At 41.1% G+C, this 21,119-nt stretch overlaps 1 protein-coding gene across 1 annotated transcript in view; it reads left to right on the top strand.

The window, feature by feature from the left end:
* The window catches only part of cntfr (ciliary neurotrophic factor receptor), a 530,571-nt gene that overhangs the window by 435,164 nt on the left and 74,288 nt on the right, over nucleotides 1–21,119 (top strand). The window contains exon 6 of the mRNA XM_031826000.1: nucleotides 11,660–11,823. Coding sequence (XP_031681860.1) covers nucleotides 11,660–11,823 — 164 coding nt within the window. The remainder of the gene's footprint in view (nucleotides 1–11,659; nucleotides 11,824–21,119) is intronic.

Here is a 21,119-nt window from a genome sequence, read left to right on the forward strand (position 1 = left end):
TTGACATCACACAAGTCATTGGGTCGTTAGATTGTATTGCTGACTCAACAATCTGAAGGCACCTGGAGGACAAACTGATTTGAACTCGTTAGGACAGAAGGAACTCATTATAACAGACAGCAGGAACTCATTGTAACAGACAGCAGGAACTCATTATAACACACAGCAGGAACTCATTATAACAGACAGCAGGAACTCATTATAACAGACAGCAGGAACTCATTACAACAGACAGCAGGAACTCATTATAACAGACAGCAGGAACTCATTACAACAGACAGCAGGAACTCATTATAACAGACAGCAGGAACTCATTAAAACAGACAGCAGGAACTCATTATAACAGACAGAAACCATTTAAACCTATTCAGTCTGTCTACAAACAGGCTCTCAAAGTGCTTGATAAGAAGCCCAATAGCCATCATCATTGTCACATCCTTAGAAAGCATGAGCTCTTGAGTTGGGAAAATCTTGTGCAATACACCAACGCATGTCTTGTATTCAAGATCCTCAATGGCCTGGCTCCCCCTCCACTCAATATTTTTGTTAAACAGAAAACCCAGACATATGGCAGCAGATCCACAAGGTCTGCCATGAGAGGTGACTGTATAGTTCCCCTAAGGAAAAGCACCTTTAGTAAATCTGCATTCTCTGTGAGAGCTTCCCATGTCTGGAATACACTGCCATCAGACACACATAACTGCACCACATATCACACTTTCACCAAATGCTTGAAGACATGGCTAAAGGTCAATCAGATTTGTGAACATGGTCCCTAGCTGTGTGTTGCCACTCTCCATGTTGTCTGTTGTCTGTAGCTTGTGAGGTGTGGAAACACTTTGTTGCTTTTATGAATTTTGTCTTGTTGCTTTTTGTTTTATGCTGCTCTGTCTGTATGCTACGTCTTGCTTGTCCTATGTTGCTCTGTCTGTATGCTATGTCTTGCTTGTCATATGTTGCTATGTCTTGCTTGTTCTATGTTGCTATTGTCTATATTGTAATTGTTTTTAATAACCTGCCCAGGGACTGCGGTTGAAAATTAGCCGGTTGGCTAAAACCGGCACTTTTACTGAAATGTTGATTAATGTACACTGTCCCTGTAAAATAAAAATAAACTCAACTCAAACTCAACTCAGAAGGAACTCATTATAACAGACAGCAGGAACTCATTATAACACACAGCAGGAACTCATTATAACAGACAGCAGGAACTCATTACAGCAGATAACAGGAACTCATTATAACACAGCAGGAACTCATTATAACAGGCAGCAGGAACTCATTATAACATACAGCAGAAACTCATTACAACAGATAACAGTAACTCATTATAACACACAGCAGGAACTCATTATAACAGACAGCAGGAACTCATTACAACAGATAACAGTAACTCATTATAACAGACAGCAGGAACTCATTACAACAGATAACAGTAACTCATTATAACAGACAGCAGGAACTCATTATAACAGACAGCAGAAACTCATTACAACAGATAACAGTAACTCATTATAACACACAGCAGGAACTCATTATAACAGACAGCAGGAAATCATTACAACAGATAACAGTAACTCATTATAACAGACAGCAGGAACTCATTACAACAGATAACAGTAACTCATTATAACAGACAGCAGGAACTCATTATAACAGACAGCAGGAACTCATTATAACAGACAGCAGAAACTCATTACAACAGATAACAGTAACTCATTATAACACACAGCAGGAACAAATTATAACACACAGCAGGAACTCATTATAACAGACAGCAGGAACTCATTAAAACAGACAGCAGAAACTCATTACAACAGATAACAGTAACTCATTATAACAGAGAGCAGGAACTCATTATAACAGACAGCAGAAACTCATTACAACAGACAGCAGGAACTCATTATAACACACAGCAGAAACTCATTGTAACAGACAGCAGAAACTCATTACAACAGGCAGCAGGAACTCATTATAACACACAGCAGAAACTCATTATAACAGACAGCAGGAACTCATTATAACAGACAGCAGAAACTCATTATAACAGACAGCAGAAACTCATTATAACAGACAGCAGAAACTCATTATAACACACAGCAGAAACTCATTATAACACACAGCAGGAACTCATTATAACAGACAGCAGGAACTCATTATAACAGAGAGCAGGAACTCATTACAACAGACAGCAGGAACTCATTATAACAGAGAGCAGGAACTCATTACAACAGACAGCAGGAACTCATTATAACAGACAGCAGAAACTCATTATAACAGACAGCAGGAACTCATTATAACACACAGCAGCAGCAGGAACTCATTATAACAGACAGCAGAAACTCATTATAACACACAGCAGAAACTCCTTATAACAGACAGCAGGAACTCATTATAGCACACAGCAGAAACTCATTACAACAGATAACAGTAACTCATTATAACAGAGAGCAGGAACTCATTATAACAGACAGCAGAAACTCATTACAACAGACAGCAGGAACTCATTATAACACACAGCAGAAACTCATTGTAACAGACAGCAGAAACTCATTACAACAGGCAGCAGGAACTCATTATAACACACAGCAGAAACTCATTATAACAGACAGCAGGAACTCATTATAACACACAGCAGAAACTCATTATAACACACAGCAGGAACTCATTATAACAGACAGCAGGAACTCATTATAACAGAGAGCAGGAACTCATTACAACAGACAGCAGGAACTCATTATAACAGACAGCAGAAACTCATTATAACAGACAGCAGGAACTCATTATAACACACAGCAGTAACTCATTATAACACACAGCAGGAACTCATTATAACAGACAGCAGGAAATCATTACAACAGATAACAGTAACTCATTATAACAGACAGCAGGAACTCATTACAACAGATAACAGTAACTCATTATAACAGACAGCAGGAACTCATTATAACAGACAGCAGGAACTCATTATAACAGACAGCAGAAACTTTTTACAACAGATAACAGTAACTCATTATAACACACAGCAGGAACAAATTATAACACACAGCAGGAACTCATTATAACAGACAGCAGGAACTCATTATAACAGACAGCAGAAACTCATTTCAACAGATAACAGTAACTCATTATAACAGAGAGCAGGAACTCATTATAACAAACAGCAGAAACTCATTACAACAGACAGCAGGAACTCATTATAACACACAGCAGAAAATCATTGTAACAGACAGCAGAAACTCATTACAACAGGCAGCAGGAACTCATTATAACACACAGCAGGAACTCATTATAACAGACAGCAGAAACTCATTACAACAGGCAGCAGGAACTCATTATAACACACAGCAGAAACTCATTATAACAGACAGCAGGAACTCATTATAACAGACAGCAGAAACTCATTATAACAGACAGCAGAAACTCATTATAACAGACAGCAGAAACTCATTATAACAGACAGCAGAAACTCATTATAACACACAGCAGGAACTCATTATAACAGACAGCAGGAACTCATTATAACAGAGAGCAGGAACTCATTACAACAGACAGCAGGAACTCATTATAACAGAGAGCAGGAACTCATTACAACAGACAGCAGGAACTCATTATAACAGACAGCAGAAACTCATTATAACAGACAGCAGGAACTCATTATAACACACAGCAGGAACTCATTATAACAGACAGCAGAAACTCATTATAACAGACAGCAGAAACTCATTATAACACACAGCAGGAACTCATTATAACAGACAGCAGGAACTCATTATAACACACAGCAGAAACTCATTATAACAGACAGCAGGAACTCATTATAACACACAACAGAAACTCATTATAACACACAGCAGGAACTCATTATAACAGACAGCAGGAACTCATTATAACACACAGCAGAAACTCATTATAACAGACAGCAGGAACTCATTATAGCACACAGCAGAAACTCATTATAACAGACAGCAGGAACTCATTATAACAGACAGCAGGAGCTCATTACAACAGACAGCAGGAACTCATTATAACACACAGCAGAAACTCATTATAACAGACAGCAGAAACTCATTACAACAGACAGCAGGAACTCATTATAACACACAGCAGAAACTCATTGTAACAGACAGCATAAACTCATTATAACAGACAGCACAAACTCATTATAACACACAGCAGAAACTCATCATAACACACAGAAGGAACTCATTATAACAGACAGCAGAAACTCATTACAACAGATAACAGTAACTCATTATAACACACAGCAGGAACTCATTATAACACACAGCAGGAACTCATTATAACAGACAGCAGAAACTCATTACAACAGATAACAGTAACTCATTATAACAGACAGCAGGAACTCATTATAACAGACAGCAGAAACTCATTGTAACAGACAGCATAAACTCATTATAACAGACAGCACAAACTCATTATAACACACAGCAGAAACTCATCATAACACACAGAAGGAACTCATTATAACAGATAACAGGAACTCATTACAACAGATAACAGTAACTCATTATAACACACAGCAGGAACTCATTATAACAGACAGCAGGAACTCATTATAACAGACAGCAGAAACTCATTACAACAGATAACAGTAACTCATTATAACAGACAGCAGGAACTCATTATAACAGACAGCAGAAACTCATTACAACAGACAGCAGGAACTCATTATAACACACAGCAGAAACTCATTATAACAGACAGCAGAAACTCATTACAACAGACAGCAGGAACTCATTATAACACACAGCAGAAACTCATTATAACAGACAGCAGGAACTCATTATAACAGACAGCAGAAACTCATTATAACAGACAGCAGAAACTCATTATAACAGACAGCAGAAACTCATTATAACACACAGCAGAAACTCATTATAACACACAGCAGGAACTCATTATAACAGACAGCAGGAACTCATTATAACAGACAGCAGGAACCCATTACAACAGACAGCAGGAACTCATTACAACAGACAGCAGGAACTCATTATAACAGACAGCATAAACTCATTATAACAGACAGCAGGAACTCATTATAACACACAGCAGGAACTCATTATAACAGACAGCAGAAACTCATTATAACAGACAGCAGAAACTCATTATAACAGACAGCAGAAACTCATTATAACAGACAGCAGAAACTCATTATAACAGACAGCAGAAACTCATTATAACACACAGCAGGAACTCATTATAACAGACAGCAGGAACTCATTATAACACACAGCAGAAACTCATTATAACAGACAGCAGGAACTCATTATAACACACAACAGAAACTCATTATAACACACAGCAGGAACTCATTATAACAGACAGCAGGAACTCATTATAACACACAGCAGAAACTCATTATAACAGACAGCAGGAACTCATTATAGCACACAGCAGAAACTCATTATAACAGACAGCAGGAACTCATTATAACAGACAGCAGGAGCTCATTACAACAGACAGCAGGAACTCATTATAACACACAGCAGAAACTCATTATAACAGACAGCAGAAACTCATTACAACAGACAGCAGGAACTCATTATAACACACAGCAGAAACTCATTGTAACAGACAGCAGGAACTCATTATAACAGACAGCAGAAACTCAATATAACAGACAGCAGAAACTCAATATAACACACAGCAGAAACTCATTATAACAGACAGCAGAAACTCATTACAACAGACAGCAGGAACTCATTATAACACACAGCAGAAACTCATTATAACAGACAGCAGGAACTCATTATAACAGACAGCAGAAACTCATTATAACACACAGCAGGAACTCATTATAACAGATAACAGGAACTCATTATAACATACAGCAGAAGCTCATTATAACAGACAGCAGGAACTCATTGTAACAGACAGCAGGAACTCATTATAACAGACAGCAGGAACTCAATATAACAGACAGCAGAAACTCAATATAACACACAGCAGAAACTCATTATAACAGACAGCAGAAACTCATTACAACAGACAGCAGGAACTCATTATAACACACAGCAGAAACTCATTATAACAGACAGCAGGAACTCATTATAACAGACAGCAGAAACTCATTATAACACACAGCAGGAACTCATTATAACAGATAACAGGAACTCATTATAACATACAGCAGAAACTCAGTATAACAGACAGCAGGAACTCATTGTAACAGACAGCAGGAACTCATTATAACAGACAGCAGGAACTCATTATAACAGACAGCAGAAACTCAATATAACAGACAGCAGAAACTCAATATAACAGACAGCAGAAACTCAATATAACTGACAGCAGAAACTCAATATAACAGACAGCAGAAACTCAATATAACAGACAGCAGAAACTCAATATAACAGACAGCAGGAACTCAATATAACAGACAGCAGAAACTCAATATAACAGACAGCAGGAACTCATTATAACAGACAGCAGAAACTCAATATAACAGACAGCAGAAATCATTATACAAATCATTGGGAACACCTTCCTGATACTGACTATACAAATCATTAGGAACACCTTCCTGATGCTGACTATACAAATCATTAGGAATACCTTCCTGATGCTGACTATACAAATCATTAGGAATACCTTCCTGATACTGACTATACAAATCATTAGGAACACCTTCCTGATGCTGACTATACAAATCATTAGGAACACCTTCCTGATACTGACTATACAAATCATTAGGAACACCTTCCTGATGCTGACTATACAAATCATTAGGAATACCTTCCTGATGCTGACTATACAAATCATTAGGAATAACTTCCTGATGCTGACTATACAAATCATTAGGAACACCTTCCTGATGCTGACTATACAAATCATTAGGAATACCTTCCTGATGCTGACTATACAAATCATTAGGAACACCTTCCTGATACTGACTATACAAATCATTAGGAACACCTTCCTAATACTGACTATACAAATCATCAGTTTACCCTGATTAACTCTTTAGTCATACCACATTTTACCCTGATTAACTCTTTAGTCATACCACAGTTTACCTTTTTGCTTATCGTTTTGCCTACACCTAGTGACGTGCTTTTTAAATTATATGAACAAAAAATATTCAATTTCATTTGGAACGGCAAGCCAGACAAAATTAGAGAGCGTATTTATTTAACAAATATGAATTCAGAGGGCAGAAATAATTTAAATATTAAAGATTTAGACCTCTCACTAAAGGCATCAGTCATACAAAAGTTATACTTAAATTGGTATGAATGTCTCATTCTATGTTCAAGAAAGGCCTTTTTCCCTTTATTCAGATTACACCTGCTCACTTTTGGTTGTTTGAAAAGGAAATCATCTCCAAAATATCATTATTTTTTGAACAAGCATTAGAAAGTTGGTTACAATTTCAGTTTAATCCACCTGAAAAAAACAGAACAAATAATACTACAAATATTGCGGTTAAACTCAAATATACTAATTGATTTAAAAAAAACATATTTTCTAAGAAATGTTTAAAGAAGGTATAATTTTTGGGAATGATATCATAAATAGGACTGGTGGAGTAATGTCACACATGCAGCTAACACAGACATATGTAAATGTCTGCTCTACCCAACATTACAACCAACTAATTGCAGCCTTACCACAGAAATGGAAGAGGCAATTAGAAGGGGGGACAAGGTACTTGTATGTCGGCCCTGTATTAAAGAACATAAATGGTTAAATGAAACATAAAAACATACCAAATTCATTTAAGGACCAAAAAACTGACAGCTGTGCCATATAAATTGGGAAGAGATTTTTGATGTACCAATTCCATGTCACATGGTTTATGAATTGATACGCAAAACAACACCGGATTCAAAACTTCAAAATGTTCTATTTAAATTACTATGCAAAATTCTTGCAACCAATAGAATGTTATATATATGGGGGATACAATCTTCCCAGCTCTGCAGATTCTGCTGTGAGGAGGCAGAGTCATTAGATCATTTATTTTGGTTTTGTCCATATGTAGCTCGTCTTTGGTCATTGCAACATTTGCCTAGAACTAACTGACTATGAAAAGCCATAGTCAATCAATCAATAATATAATAATTATTTTTGCAAAAAATATATATTTTTAATTTACTATCTGTAGAATCTATGACAATAGAAATGTTCAATACTTTTTGTGAAGCAGCAATGCACAGTTGAAAAATACATGGCAAATAGAAATCCAAAATGGATGGTGTTGAGAGATACATGGGAGGTGTTGAATGGGAGCTGAAGGGTGGGACTAATAACAAGATAACCAATGTAAAACATATGGGTCTGTAAAATATACAGGTTCAGAACTGTTGGGAAATAGCACAGTTACAAATAGAAAACTGGTTGGACATCAGAAATAGAGGAAGGACTAAGAACAAACAAAATATAACTATTGTAAAGTAGATCTGTAAAATGTGTATAATATGTGTAGACTGGAGATAGAAGCCTAAGTGTTATTGTTTATTAGTTTACTCCAATTGGGAGAAAGGTGGTGGGGTTTGGGGAATAATAAAGGTATATTCTATCAAAAGTATGTATATCTATATAGGTGTGTGTATGTATATCTATATAGGAGTGTGTATGTATATCTATATAGGTGTGTGTATGTATATCTATATAGGTGTGTGTATGTATATCTATATAGGTGTGTGTATGTATATCTATATAGGTGTGTATATGTATATCTATATAGGTGTGTATATCTATATAGGTGTGTATATCTATATAGGTGTGTGTATCTATATAGGTATGTGTATGTATATCTATATAGGTATGTATATCTATATAGGTATGTGTATGTATATCTATATAGGTGTGTGTATGTATATCTATATAGGTGTGTGTATGTATATCTATATAGCTGTGTGTATGTATATATGTGTATATGTATGCATATGTGTATGTATATGGATATAGATATTTACCCAAAAAATATATGGGGAATTGGAAATGATGCAGACAATTACATTGATGGAAGCAGCACTCTTTCCTCAATATTAAGCTGATCCACCCCTTAAAAAACATATATATAAATATATATATTTTTTACAGACTCTTACTAGAGCTGGCTGCTTGGTCAAAATGAGCAATTGGGGGAGAAGGGCATTGGTCAGGGAGGAGACCAAGAACAAGATGGCCACTCTGACAGAGCTCCAGAATTCCTCTGTGGAGATGGGAGAACCTTCCAGAAGGATAACCATCTCTGCAGCACTCCACCAATCAGGCCTTTATGGTAGAGTGGCCAGACGGAAGTCACTACTCAGTAAAAGGCACGACAGCCCTCTTGCAGTTTGCCAAAAGCCACCTAAAGAATCTCAGACCATGAGAAACAAGATTCTCTGGTCTGATGAAAGCAAGATTGAACTCTTTGGCCTGAATTTCAAGGGTCACGTGTGGAGGAAACCTGGTACCAACTCTACGGTGATTCATGGTGGTGGCAGCATCATGCTGTGGGGATGTTTTTCAGCGGCAGGGAAAGATGAACGGAGCAAAGTACAGAGAGATCGTTGATGAAAACCTGCTCCAGAGGTTCACCTTCCAACAGGACAATGACCTTAAGCACACAGTCAAGACAATGCAGGATTGGCTTCAGGACAAGTCTCTGAATGTTCTTGAGTGGCCCAGCCACAGTCCAGAGTTGGACCCGATCGAACATATCTGGAGAGACCTGATAATAGCTGTGCCGCGATGGTCCCCTCCAACCTGACAGAGCTTGAGAGGATCTGCAGAGAAGAGTATGAGAAACTGCCCAAATACAGGTGTGCCAAGCTTGTAGCGTCATATCCAAGAAGACTCTATACTTAAAAAAAATGCTTTATTAAAAATGAGGAGGGAATGAGAAGGGTAGGGGGGTGAGGAGGAAATGAGAAGGGTAGGGAGGCGAGGCGAGGAGGGCATGAGAAGTGTAGGGGTGGTGCAGAGGGAATGAGAAGGGTAGGGGGGTGAGGAGTCCATGAGAACTGTAGGGGTGGTGCGGAAGGTATGAGAAGGGTAGGGGGGTGAGGAGGGATGAGAAGGGTAGGGGGTGAGGAGGGAATGAGAAGGGTAGGGGGGTGAGGAGGGATGAGAAGGGTAGGGGGTGAGGAGGGAATGAGAAGGGTAGGGGGGTGAGGAGGGAATGAGAAGGGTAGGTGGGTGAGGAGGGAATGAGAAGGGTAGGGGGGTGAGGAGGGAATGAGAAGGGTAGGTGGGTGAGGAGGGAATGAGAAGGGTAGGGAGGCGAGGAGGGAATGAGAAGGGTAGGTGGGGTGAGGAGAGGAGAGTACGAGTTGGGCAGCTTCCACGCCTCTGTCCGCTATGGGGATGTCTTTGTCCTGTCCTGTCCCAGCCCTGCCCCAGTGGTTGGAGCTAAACCACAGAGTAAACACACTGATCCCAAAATAACACAGAGACACCATACAGAGTAGAAACAGCATTGAATTCTCAAAACACTTCCCAGGCTCACACAAACACAGCATTCTACTTATCCCTCTCTCTTTCCTCCAGAATTCACTCTGAGCTGTAGTCTTCACTCTGAGCTGTAGTCTTCACTCTGAGCTGTAGTCTTCACTCTGAGCTGTAGTCTTCACTCTGAGCTGTAGTCTTCACTCTAAGCTGTAGTCTTCACTCTGAGCTGTAGTCTTCACTCAAAGCTGTAGTCTTCACTCTAAGCTGTAGTCTTCACTCTGAGCTGTAGATTTCACTCTGAGCTGTAGTCTTCACTATGAGCTGTAGCCTTCACTCTGAGCTGTAGTCTTCACTAAAAGCATTAGCTTTCACTCTGAGCTGTAGGCTTCACTATGAGCTGTAGGCTTCACTAAAAGCATTAGCTTTCACTCTGAGCTGTAGGCTTCACTATGAGCTGTAGGCTTCACTAAAAGCATTAGCTTTCACTCTGAGCTGTAGCCTTCACTCTAAGCTGTAGCCTTCACTCTAAGCAGTAGCCTTTACTATGAGCTGTAGTCTTCACTAAAAGCATTAGCTTTCACTCTGAGCTATAGCTTTCACTCTGACCTGTAGTCTTCACTATAAACATTGGCCTTCAATCTGAGCTGTAGCCTTCACTCTAAACAGTATCCTTCACTCTGAGCAATAGCCTTCACTCTGAATTGTAGCTTTCACTCTGAGCTGTAGCTTTCACTATGAGCTGTAGTCTTACCCAGGTCCTACCCAGGTCCCCCAGGGCCTTCAGAGGTCCTACCCAGGTTTGAAAGGGCCTTCAGAGATCCTACCCAGCCCCCAGAAGGCCTTCAGAGGTCCTGCCCAGCCCCTAGAGGGCCTTCAGAATCTCTACCTAGGTCCCCCGATAGCCTTCAAAGGTCCTACCCAGGTCCCCCAGAGAGCCTTCAGAGGTCCTACCCAGCACCCAGGGGGCCGTCAGAGCTCTTACCCAGTCCAGAGGACCCGGGGCACCAATTGTTACCACTGCTCTTCATCCTCAATTGGGTCTTTCTCTATGTCTCACACCTGATGAAATTCCTGTTTGTCCTCTAACCATTCATCTATTTGTCCATGTGATGATCTGTATTCCACAATGTCTTTCTCTGTGCTGTGACTACATGCCCACTGTCCTGTACTGTGTCCCAAAACGGTCTTCAGCTTAGTCAATGTCCCTATGTACTGTATTGTCTAATGTGTTGTCTCTCCTCTCTCCCTGCAGTGAAGCCAGACCCCCCTGAAAAAGTGGTGGCCACGCCCATCCCTAACAATGTTCGTCGTCTGGAGGTCACCTGGAATAGCCCTTCTACCTGGCCAGATGTAGAGAGCTTCCCCCTGAAGTACTTCCTACGATACAGGCCCCTCATCAGGGACCAGTGGCAACACGTGAGTTATAGATACACATGAAACACACACACACACTCAACACACACTCAAAAATGACTGGTAAATGATCCAAGACATGCTCAGTTAATCCCTACCATTGTGACAATGAGTTGTCATAATGCTGCATCAAATGTACATGATCCTAGGGCATTGGCAAACACAATGTATGTAATTTAATTTATTTACCCTTAATTGCAACGAATTCATCTGTTTATCCTACAGCTATTGTAAGCCGCAATCTTGAGCCTATAAACCAGAGTTACACTGTTTGCACTGAGGTGGTGTGCAATAGTAGGAAGACCACTTTATGCAGCTCACCCTGCACTATCATCGCCAATGTAAATAACATGAGTAAGTCTACCTCTGATAAGCTTCCCAGTAAAGCATTAAAAATAGCCCATATTAACATGTAGCCTAAGAAACAAGGTCCATGAAGTCAATAACTTGCTTGTAACAGATGACATTCATATTCTGACTATCTCTGAAACTCACTTAGATAATATCTTTAATGATACAGTGGTAGCAATACATGGTTATAACATCTACTGAAAATACAAAAATACCAATGGGGGCGGTGTTGCGGTCTATATTCAGAACCACATTCCTGTAAAGCTTAGAGACGATCTCATGTGAAATACTGTTGAAGTAATATGGCTACAGGTTCATCTGCCTCACCTAAAGCCCATTCTGGTGGGAAGCTGCTATAGACCACCAAATGCTTGATAATGTATGTCAGTTAGCTGCAGAATAAACCTTTATTTGGTCAGTTAGCTGCAGAATAAACCTTTATTTGGTCAGTTAGCTGCAGAATAAACCTTTATTTGGTCAGTTAGCTGCAGAATAAACCTTTATTTGGTCAGTTAGCTGCAGAATAAACCTTTATTTGGTCAGTTAGCTGCAGAATAAACCTTTATTTGGTCAGTTAGCTGCAGAATAAACCTTTATTTGTTCAGTTAGCTGCAGAATAAACCTTTATTTGTTCAGTTAGCTGCAGAATAAACCTTTATTTGGTCAGTTAGCTGCAGAATAAACCTTTATTTGGTCAGTTAGCTGCAGAATAAACCTTTATTTGGTCAGTTAGCTGCAGAATAAACCTTTATTTGGTCAGTTAGCTGTGGCATGAAACTTTAGCAAAGATGATTCATGTATAGAATCGGTCAGATTCCCTACTTCACTGGTTGATTGTGTTTGCAGAATGTTAGGCTATGTATTGATTAAGCTAGCTATATTACAGAGGACAGGGCTAACATTTTTTCCAGGACAAAATACTGTATTATTGATTCAAAAGGTAATGAAAAAGGTGATGAACTAGACGGTGAACTAGGTGATGAACAAGGTGGTGAACTAGGCGGTGAACCAGGCGGTGAACTAGGTGGTGAACTAGGAGGTGAACTAGGTGATGAACTAGGAGGGGAACTAGGTGATGAACTAGGTGATGAACTAGGAGGTGAACTAGGTGATGAACTAGGAGGTAAACTAGGTGATGAACTAGGAGGTAAACTAGGTGGTGAATTAGGTGATGAACTAGGTGGTACAATAGTTGATGAATGAGGAGGTGAACTAGATGATGAACTAGGTGGTGAACTAGGAAATTAACTAGATGATGAACTAGGAGGGGAACTAGGAGATGAACTAGATGATGAACTAGATGATGAACTAGGTGGTGAACTAAGTGGTGAACTAGGTGATGAACCAGGAGGTGAACTAGGTGGTGAACTAGGTGATGAACTAGGTGGTAAACTAGTTGATGAACGAGGAGGTGAACTAGGTGATGAACTAGGTGATGAACTAGGAGTGGAACTTTATGATGAACTAGGAGGTGAACTAGGTGATGAACTAGGCAGTGAACTAGGAGGTGAACAAGGCTTTGAACAAGGTGGTGAACCAAGAGGTGAACTAGGTGGTGAACTAGGTGATGAACTAGGTGGTGAAGAAGACGGTGAAGTAGGCGGTGGAGTAGTTGGTGACTAGGATGTGAACTAGTAGGTGAACTAGGAGGTGAACTAGGTGGTGATCTAGATGATGAACTAGGCGGTGAACTAGGTGGTGTTTTGGTGATGAACTATTGAGGTGAACTAGGCGGTGAACTAGGAGGTGAACAAGGAGGTTTTCTAGATGGTGATCTAGAGAGTGAACTAGGTGATGAACTAGGTGGTGAACTAGGTGATGAACTAGGAGGTGAACTAGGTGACGAACTAGGAGGTGAACTAGGTGGTGAATTAGGAGTTGAACTTGGTGATGAACTAGGTGATGAACTTGGAGGTGAACTAGGAGGTGAACTAGGTGGTGAACTTGTTGATGAACTAGGTGATGAACTAGGAGGTGAACTAGGAGGTGAACTTTGTGGTGAATTAGGCGATGAACCAGGAGGTGAACTAGGTGATGAACTTGTTGATGAACTAGGTGGTGAACTAGGAGGTGAACTAGGTGATGAACTAGGAGGTGAACTAGGAGGTGAACTAGGTGATGAACTAGGTGATGAACTAGGAGGTGAACTAGGAGATGAACTAGGAAGTGGATTAGGCTGTGAACTAGGTGGTGAACTAAGAGATGAACTAGGTGGTGAACTAGGTGAACTAGGTGATGAAAATGTTGATGAACAAGGAGGGGAACTGAGAGGTGAATTAGGAGATGAACTGATGATAAACTAGGAGGTGAACTAGGTGGTGAACTTGGAAATGAACTAGATGATGAACTAGGAGGGGAACTAGGAGGTGAATTAGGAGATGAACTAGATGAAGAACTATTAGGCGAACTAGGTGGTGAAATATGAGGTGAACTAGACGGTGAACTAGGTGATGAACAAGGTGGTGAACTAGGCGGTGAACCAGGCGGTGAACTAGGTGGTGAACTAGGAGGTGAACTAGGTGATGAACTAGGAGGGGAACTAGGTGATGAACTAGGTGATGAACTAGGAGGTGAACTAGGTGATGAACTAGGAGGTAAACTAGGTGATGAACTAGGAGGTAAACTAGGTGGTGAATTAGGTGATGAACTAGGTGGTACAATAGTTGATGAATGAGGAGGTGAACTAGATGATGAACTAGGTGGTGAACTAGGAAATTAACTAGATGATGAACTAGGAGGGGAACTAGGAGATGAACTAGATGATGAACTAGGTGGTGAACTAAGTGGTGAACTAGGTGATGAACCAGGAGGTGAACTAGGTGGTGAACTAGGTGATGAACTAGGTGGTAAACTAGTTGATGAACGAGGAGGTGAACTAGGTGATGAACTAGGTGATGAACTAGGAGTGGAACTTTATGATGAACTAGGAGGTGAACTAGGTGATGAACTAGGCAGTGAACTAGGAGGTGAACAAGGCTTTGAACAAGGTGGTGAACCAAGAGGTGAACTAGGTGGTGAACTAGGTGATGAACTAGGTGGTGAAGAAGACGGTGAAGTAGGCGGTGGAGTAGTTGGTGACTAGGATGTGAACTAGTAGGTGAACTAGGAGGTGAACTAGGTGGTGATCTAGATGATGAACTAGGCGGTGAACTAGGTGGTGTTTTGGTGATGAACTATTGAGGTGAACTAGGCGGTGAACTAGGAGGTGAACAAGGAGGTTTTCTAGATGGTGATCTAGAGAGTGAACTAGGTGATGAACTAGGTGGTGAACTAGGTGATGAACTAGGAGGTGAACTAGGTGACGAACTAGGAGGTGAACTAGGTGGTGAATTAGGAGTTGAACTTGGTGATGAACTAGGTGATGAACTTGGAGGTGAACTAGGAGGTGAACTAGGTGGTGAACTTGTTGATGAACTAGGTGATGAACTAGGAGGTGAACTAGGAGGTGAACTTTGTGGTGAATTAGGCGATGAACCAGGAGGTGAACTAGGTGATGAACTTGTTGATGAACTAGGTGGTGAACTAGGAGGTGAACTAGGTGATGAACTAGGAGGTGAACTAGGAGGTGAACTAGGTGATGAACTAGGTGATGAACTAGGAGGTGAACTAGGAGATGAACTAGGAAGTGGATTAGGCTGTGAACTAGGTGGTGAACTAAGAGATGAACTAGGTGGTGAACTAGGTGAACTAGGTGATGAAAATGTTGATGAACAAGGAGGGGAACTGAGAGGTGAATTAGGAGATGAACTGATGATAAACTAGGAGGTGAACTAGGTGGTGAACTTGGAAATGAACTAGATGATGAACTAGGAGGGGAACTAGGAGGTGAATTAGGAGATGAACTAGATGAAGAACTATTAGGCGAACTAGGTGGTGAAATATGAGGTGAACTAGGTGGTGAACTAGGTGATGAACTAGGTGGTAAATTAGGTGGTAAACTAGTGATGAACTAGGTGATGAACTAGGAGTGGAACTAGATGATGAACTAGGAGTGAAACTAGATGATGAACTAGGAGGGGAACTAGGAGTTGAATTAGGAGATGAACTAGATGATAAACTAGGAGGTGAACTAGGTGGTGAACTTGGAGATTAACTAGATGATGTACTAGGAGGGGAACTAGGAGGTGAATTAGGAGATGAACTAGATGAAGAACTATTAGGCGAACTAGGTGGTGAACTATGAGGTGAACGAGGTGGTGAACTAGGTGATGAACTAGGTGGTAAATTAGGTGGTAAACTAGTGATGAACTAGGTGATGAACTAGGAGTGGAACTAGGTTATGAACTAGGAGGTGAACTAGGTGGTGAATTAGGTGATGATGTAGTTGAACTAGGTGATGAACATGTTGATGAAGTAGGTGGTGAACTAGGAGGTGAACTAGGTGTTGAACTAGGAGGTGAACTAGGAGGTGAACTAGGTGATGAACTAGGAGTTGGACGAGGCTGTGAACTAGGTGGTGAACTCGGAGATGAACTAAATGATGAACTAGGAGGGGAACTAGGAGGTGAAATAGGAGATGAACTAGATGATAAACTAGGAGGTGAACTAGGTGGTGAACTAGGATATGAGCTAGATGAGGAACTATTAGGCAAACTAGGTGGTGAACTAGGTGGTGAACTAGGTGGTAAACTAGTGGTGAACTAGGAGGTGAACTAGGTGATGAACTAGGAGTGGAACTAGGTGATGAACTAGGAGGTAAACTAGGTGGTGAATTAGGTGATGAACTAGGTGGTACAATAGTTGATGAATGAGGAGGTGAACTAGATGATGAACTAGGTGGTGAACTAGGAAATTAACTAGATGATGAACTAGGAGGGGAACTAGGAGATGAACTAGATGATGAACTAGATGATGAACTAGGTGGTGAACTAAGTGGTGAACTAGGTGATGAACCAGGAGGTGAACTAGGTGGTGAACTAGGTGATGAACTAGGTGGTAAACTAGTTGATGAACGAGGAGGTGAACTAGGTGATGAACTAGGTGATGAACTAGGAGTGGAACTTTATGATGAACTAGGAGGTGAACTAGGTGATGAACTAGGCAGTGAACTAGGAGGTGAACAAGGCTTTGAACAAGGTGGTGAACCAAGAGGTGAACTAGGTGGTGAACTAGGTGATGAACTAGGTGGTGAAGAAGACGGTGAAGTAGGCGGTGGAGTAGTTGGTGACTAGGATGTGAACTAGTAGGTGAACTAGGAGGTGAACTAGGTGGTGATCTAGATGATGAACTAGGCGGTGAACTAGGTGGTGTTTTGGTGATGAACTATTGAGGTGAACTAGGCGGTGAACTAGGAGGTGAACAAGGAGGTTTTCTAGATGGTGATCTAGAGAGTGAACTAGGTGATGAACTAGGTGGTGAACTAGGTGATGAACTAGGAGGTGAACTAGGTGACGAACTAGGAGGTGAACTAGGTGGTGAATTAGGAGTTGAACTTGGTGATGAACTAGGTGATGAACTTGGAGGTGAACTAGGAGGTGAACTAGGTGGTGAACTTGTTGATGAACTAGGTGATGAACTAGGAGGTGAACTAGGAGGTGAACTTTGTGGTGAATTAGGCGATGAACCAGGAGGTGAACTAGGTGATGAACTTGTTGATGAACTAGGTGGTGAACTAGGAGGTGAACTAGGTGATGAACTAGGAGGTGAACTAGGAGGTGAACTAGGTGATGAACTAGGTGATGAACTAGGAGGTGAACTAGGAGATGAACTAGGAAGTGGATTAGGCTGTGAACTAGGTTGTGAACTAAGAGATGAACTAGGTGGTGAACTAGGTGATGAAAATGTTGATGAACAAGGAGGGGAACTGAGAGGTGAATTAGGAGATGAACTGATGATAAACTAGGAGGTGAACTAGGTGGTGAACTTGGAAATGAACTAGATGATGAACTAGGAGGGGAACTAGGAGGTGAATTAGGAGATGAACTAGATGAAGAACTATTAGGCGAACTAGGTGGTGAAATATGAGGTGAACTAGGTGGTGAACTAGGTGATGAACTAGGTGGTAAATTAGGTGGTAAACTAGTGATGAACTAGGTGATGAACTAGGAGTGGAACTAGATGATGAACTAGGAGTGAAACTAGATGATGAACTAGGAGGGGAACTAGGAGTTGAATTAGGAGATGAACTAGATGATAAACTAGGAGGTGAACTAGGTGGTGAACTTGGAGATTAACTAGATGATGTACTAGGAGGGGAACTAGGAGGTGAATTAGGAGATGAACTAGATGAAGAACTATTAGGCGAACTAGGTGGTGAACTATGAGGTGAACGAGGTGGTGAACTAGGTGATGAACTAGGTGGTAAATTAGGTGGTAAACTAGTGATGAACTAGGTGATGAACTAGGAGTGGAACTAGGTTATGAACTAGGAGGTGAACTAGGTGGTGAATTAGGTGATGATGTAGTTGAACTAGGTGATGAACATGTTGATGAAGTAGGTGGTGAACTAGGAGGTGAACTAGGTGTTGAACTAGGAGGTGAACTAGGAGGTGAACTAGGTGATGAACTAGGAGTTGGACGAGGCTGTGAACTAGGTGGTGAACTCGGAGATGAACTAAATGATGAACTAGGAGGGGAACTAGGAGGTGAAATAGGAGATGAACTAGATGATAAACTAGGAGGTGAACTAGGTGGTGAACTAGGATATGAGCTAGATGAGGAACTATTAGGCAAACTAGGTGGTGAACTAGGTGGTGAACTAGGAGGTGAACTAGGTGGTGAACTTGTTGATGAACTAGGTGATGAACTAGGAGGTGAACTAGGAGGTGAACTTTGTGGTGAATTAGGCGATGAACCAGGAGGTGAACTAGGTGATGAACTTGTTGATGAACTAGGTGGTGAACTAGGAGGTGAACTAGGTGATGAACTAGGAGGTGAACTAGGAGGTGAACTAGGTGATGAACTAGGTGATGAACTAGGAGGTGAACTAGGAGATGAACTAGGAAGTGGATTAGGCTGTGAACTAGGTGGTGAACTAAGAGATGAACTAGGTGGTGAACTAGGTGAACTAGGTGATGAAAATGTTGATGAACAAGGAGGGGAACTGAGAGGTGAATTAGGAGATGAACTGATGATAAACTAGGAGGTGAACTAGGTGGTGAACTTGGAAATGAACTAGATGATGAACTAGGAGGGGAACTAGGAGGTGAATTAGGAGATGAACTAGATGAAGAACTATTAGGCGAACTAGGTGGTGAAATATGAGGTGAATTAGACGGTGAACTAGGTGATGAACAAGGTGGTGAACTAGGCGGTGAACCAGGCGGTGAACTAGGTGGTGAACTAGGAGGTGAACTAGGTGATGAACTAGGAGGGGAACTAGGTGATGAACTAGGTGATGAACTAGGAGGTGAACTAGGTGATGAACTAGGAGGTAAACTAGGTGATGAACTAGGAGGTAAACTAGGTGGTGAATTAGGTGATGAACTAGGTGGTACAATAGTTGATGAATGAGGAGGTGAACTAGATGATGAACTAGGTGGTGAACTAGGAAATTAACTAGATGATGAACTAGGAGGGGAACTAGGAGATGAACTAGATGATGAACTAGATGATGAACTAGGTGGTGAACTAAGTGGTGAACTAGGTGATGAACCAGGAGGTGAACTAGGTGGTGAACTAGGTGATGAACTAGGTGGTAAACTAGTTGATGAACGAGGAGGTGAACTAGGTGATGAACTAGGTGATGAACTAGGAGTGGAACTTTATGATGAACTAGGAGGTGAACTAGGTGATGAACTAGGCAGTGAACTAGGAGGTGAACAAGGCTTTGAACAAGGTGGTGAACCAAGAGGTGAACTAGGTGGTGAACTAGGTGATGAACTAGGTGGTGAAGAAGACGGTGAAGTAGGCGGTGGAGTAGTTGGTGACTAGGATGTGAACTAGTAGGTGAACTAGGAGGTGAACTAGGTGGTGATCTAGATGATGAACTAGGCGGTGAACTAGGTGGTGTTTTGGTGATGAACTATTGAGGTGAACTAGGCGGTGAACTAGGAGGTGAACAAGGAGGTTTTCTAGATGGTGATCTAGAGAGTGAACTAGGTGATGAACTAGGTGGTGAACTAGGTGATGAACTAGGAGGTGAACTAGGTGACGAACTAGGAGGTGAACTAGGTGGTGAATTAGGAGTTGAACTTGGTGATGAACTAGGTGATGAACTTGGAGGTGAACTAGGAGGTGAACTAGGTGGTGAACTTGTTGATGAACTAGGTGATGAACTAGGAGGTGAACTAGGAGGTGAACTTTGTGGTGAATTAGGCGATGAACCAGGAGGTGAACTAGGTGATGAACTTGTTGATGAACTAGGTGGTGAACTAGGAGGTGAACTAGGTGATGAACTAGGAGGTGAACTAGGAGGTGAACTAGGTGATGAACTAGGTGATGAACTAGGAGGTGAACTAGGAGATGAACTAGGAAGTGGATTAGGCTGTGAACTAGGTTGTGAACTAAGAGATGAACTAGGTGGTGAACTAGGTGATGAAAATGTTGATGAACAAGGAGGGGAACTGAGAGGTGAATTAGGAGATGAACTGATGATAAACTAGGAGGTGAACTAGGTGGTGAACTTGGAAATGAACTAGATGATGAACTAGGAGGGGAACTAGGAGGTGAATTAGGAGATGAACTAGATGAAGAACTATTAGGCGAACTAGGTGGTGAAATATGAGGTGAACTAGGTGGTGAACTAGGTGATGAACTAGGTGGTAAATTAGGTGGTAAACTAGTGATGAACTAGGTGATGAACTAGGAGTGGAACTAGATGATGAACTAGGAGTGAAACTAGATGATGAACTAGGAGGGGAACTAGGAGTTGAATTAGGAGATGAACTAGATGATAAACTAGGAGGTGAACTAGGTGGTGAACTTGGAGATTAACTAGATGATGTACTAGGAGGGGAACTAGGAGGTGAATTAGGAGATGAACTAGATGAAGAACTATTAGGCGAACT

This window comes from Oncorhynchus kisutch, linkage group LG6, assembly GCF_002021735.2.
Source record: "Oncorhynchus kisutch isolate 150728-3 linkage group LG6, Okis_V2, whole genome shotgun sequence".
NCBI lineage: Eukaryota > Metazoa > Chordata > Actinopteri > Salmoniformes > Salmonidae > Oncorhynchus > Oncorhynchus kisutch.